The 3,230-nt window shown below is 32.2% G+C and overlaps 1 protein-coding gene across 1 annotated transcript; it reads right to left on the reverse strand.

Moving 5' to 3' along the window:
* Positions 1 to 902: 902 nt before the first annotated feature.
* On the reverse strand, positions 903 to 2,197 carry LOC111896931 (uncharacterized). The gene is made up of 3 exons (XM_023892907.1): positions 2,020 to 2,197; positions 1,265 to 1,971; positions 903 to 923 (listed from the first exon to the last, which is right to left on the reverse strand). The coding sequence occupies exons 1-3, from the start codon at positions 2,195 to 2,197 to the stop codon at positions 903 to 905; spliced, it is 906 nt and encodes a 301-aa protein (XP_023748675.1).
* Positions 2,198 to 3,230: the final 1,033 nt, after the last annotated feature.

Below are 3,230 nucleotides of genomic sequence, written 5' to 3' on the forward strand. Positions count from 1 at the left end.
TATCTATATCCATGCAATGTCATTAATCTTTCAATTGTGTAACATCAGTTTTGCAATTTTAGCTACATGAATGCAATAATATTTCTCTTTCAAAATGGATCCCATTGACACATCACCAACTAATTTATTATATATCTTAATTCATAATAATTTGTATTATATATTTGTTACCATGTATAGAAAAGTTAATATAGTAAATTCGATTGTTCATTGGTATACGTATCATTTTAATATTATATATTTAAGCAAAATAGTTTCATAAATAAATAAAATATATATAGCCATGTAAGTTTATGGCCTCTCAATTCTGATTATAAATATTTAGTTTAATTAAAAGTTATGTTTTATTACTAGAAATAATTGATTGAAAAAGAATTATTTATATGGATAGTGGACCCAAATAGTATAGTGGCATTGCAAGTAACCTTGCAAATGTTGAAAGAGAAAGCTTATGTGGCTGCCATGGAGGTTTTGAAATGAGAATTAAAAGGGCATTTCTAACCTCAAAAAATTCCTTTATTAAAAACAACCACCAACTTGTGAATTGAAATAACGGCCATAAATTAGTGATTAAATGTTTCCCAAGAGTTAGTTGTTATGGTCTCGCGAGTAGCATTCATTTCTTGCGAACATTTGGGTCCTACTTTAGACACATCAATCTACAACATTAAGGCTAAGGGGTATGGTTACCACCAGCCTACTAAAAAAATGAAGTCACGTCAGCACCACATCACCTTCACTACTAATCTACTATCAACCTATTAACCTTTAGAAATGGTTACCACTCCACATCATTTTATTTTTCTTATTTATATTTTTGAATAATATTAAATTAAATTAAAAACTAATTCAAATAAAACACACACTAAAAACATTAAATTAAAAAAACATTGCATTAATTTTTAAACACACAAACTTAAATCCTAAAATATTTAAAAAACAACAATAAAAAAAAATCATAAATTACTTATTTTTCCTAAAATACTTAAACGACAAAAAAAATCCTAAATTACTTATTTATCGTAATTTACTTAAAAAATCACACAACAACTAAAACATAAATATTAGAACCTAATCTGCATACTTAGCACGGACACGTTGTTGGATTTTGATAAATGTCGCGAGATTTTCGGGGTCGAGATCCGGTAGGGGCTTCGAGTTTATGATTTGAAGATCGGTAAGAGCGATTTTTTGGCGACGAGCTTCCTCCGTGGATTCGTATTTTTTTTTCTAGAAAACTTAAAGTTTTATCTATTGATTCCACAAGCCCGTCGTCGCTAGTTGCGGTTGCTTTCCCGCTTGAAGACGCCGCCCGTTTTGCTTTGTCCCTTCCCGGTGGTCGACGGAGTTGGACTTCAGGTGGACCGTCTCCCTCGGCAACATCGACGTCATCATTGAGGTCTAACCCAAAACCCGTGTCCGATTCAAAAGTTCTTGCTCTTTTGTTGGAGCCGGTGGTCGAGTCCGAATGCGATGTCTCTGGATTAAGGACCCATTTTGGACCTTGACGGCAAACTTCCCATGCTTTTTGGTGACCAAATGGTTTACCGTTGTTGGTCACTTTGAATTGGTAGCACGCGGTTGATAAAATGTTGAAATCGTTGGAACCACTTTTATGCATATTTTTTAGATTTTCAAATATGCCATTAAACTTTGTGCAAATCGCGCGAAGATCACGCCATTTCCCGTTGACTGCATCGTAGGACTGATCCGTTTTCCTTCCAAGTAGCGCGTGAAAGTGATCCAAAACACGATTCCAAAAACTTTCTCCAGTTTGCGCGTTGCCTCTTCTCGTATCACAGGATATGAAAATCCAAGCTTTTGCTAAAGCTTCTTCCTCTTCTTCGTTCCAAGCCGTTGCTTTCTTTTTCCCTTTTCCTTTTGGTTGCCTTCTTCGGGATGATTGTGGTGTTTCTTGGACAAGTACATCGTCGTTGTCGAGGTTCACGGTTTGGGATTGAGATAATGAGACTTGAGACGATTGAGTTTGGAATTATGGAGAAGCTTGTTGTTGGAAACCTTGGAATTGGGGAATGAATTGTGGTCGTTGTTGTTGGAACATTTGTGGGTTGTAGGGAAGATTATTGAATAAAGGTTGTTGTTGGATTGGAGAATTCAACAATTGCATATAAGCTTGATAATCATTTGGGGTGTTTGGGGTGTTTGGAGTGGGTGGAGTATTTTGGTTGGGATCCATTTTTTTGAAGAAAAATAAAAGAAAGTAGAAGTATTTTTTTTGATTTGGAAGTGTAAGTGTGAAAGTGTTGGTAAAAATGTATTATATATATATATATATATATATATATATATATATATATATATATATATATATATAGGTAAAAGATGTTATAATTTAAATTTAAAATTAATTTTCTTTTGTTTAAAGATGCAAACGGTCAGCAAAGCAAACGGTCAAAAAAAATATACGTTACATACATATATACTCTCTCTCTCTCCTTCTGATTGGACGTCTTCGTCCGTGACCCCTACTACGCCACAAGGCACCTACGCGCGCCTAGGACGGTGTTCACGTGTAGGTGGCCTTGCCACGTAACCCCCACACGTAACCACCTTGTAGCGATACCGTTTAGCCTAACCTATATATACATATCACTCTACTATATTACACTAAATTTCATGCTACTTTTTTCTTATCATTATTATCATATAATTTAACCTAATTATTTCATAAACTTTATTATTTAATTACTATATTATTATTATTACTTTTATTATGTAATAATTATATTTTTATTACCAATTAATTAATTATATTTACTTTTTATTATTTAAATATTTTATTTCAAATTTATTTTTTGTAAATAAGTTAAAAGGAACAAATATATAAAATTATTATATTTTACAAACTATATATACCACATTAAATCATTAAATAATCATATAGTAAATTACAACATGCATTGCAATGTATTTTTATATTTACTAAAAAATACTTAAAAAATTTATGGGTTTAATTTATAATTTTGTAAGATATAATTAAAAACCGATTAAAAAAAATAAAAATATTAAAAGTTGATTAAATATTTTGTCGACGATAATGCTGAAATAGGAAGCATTTGGTACATCAAATAATTATACATATAAAAACTAAATATTAGAAATTATGTTTCATCGTCGCTTCGCAGGACCACCGAACCACTAAGTTGTCGTCGTTGGACCATCGAATCTCCGGACCATCAGGCGTTACGTCGATACCGCCGTCATATATT

The sequence above is a fragment of the Lactuca sativa genome, chromosome 1 (genome assembly GCF_002870075.4).
Source record: "Lactuca sativa cultivar Salinas chromosome 1, Lsat_Salinas_v11, whole genome shotgun sequence".
NCBI lineage: Eukaryota > Viridiplantae > Streptophyta > Magnoliopsida > Asterales > Asteraceae > Lactuca > Lactuca sativa.

What these genes read in the sequence shown, in the direction of transcription:
- LOC111896931 (XM_023892907.1), bottom strand. Translation starts at nt 2,197, where the DNA reads ATGGATCCCAACCAAAATACTCCACCCACTCCAAACACCCCAAACACC. An exon ending in ATTCATTCCCCAATTCCAAG is followed by an intron (nt 1,972 to 2,019) that starts GTTTCCAACAAC and finishes AATCGTCTCAAG; the next exon opens with TCTCATTATCTCAATCCCAA. An exon ending in CAACTAGCGACGACGGGCTT is followed by an intron (nt 924 to 1,264) that starts GTGGAATCAATA and finishes TAAATATTTTAG; the next exon opens with GATTTAAGTTTGTGTGTTTA.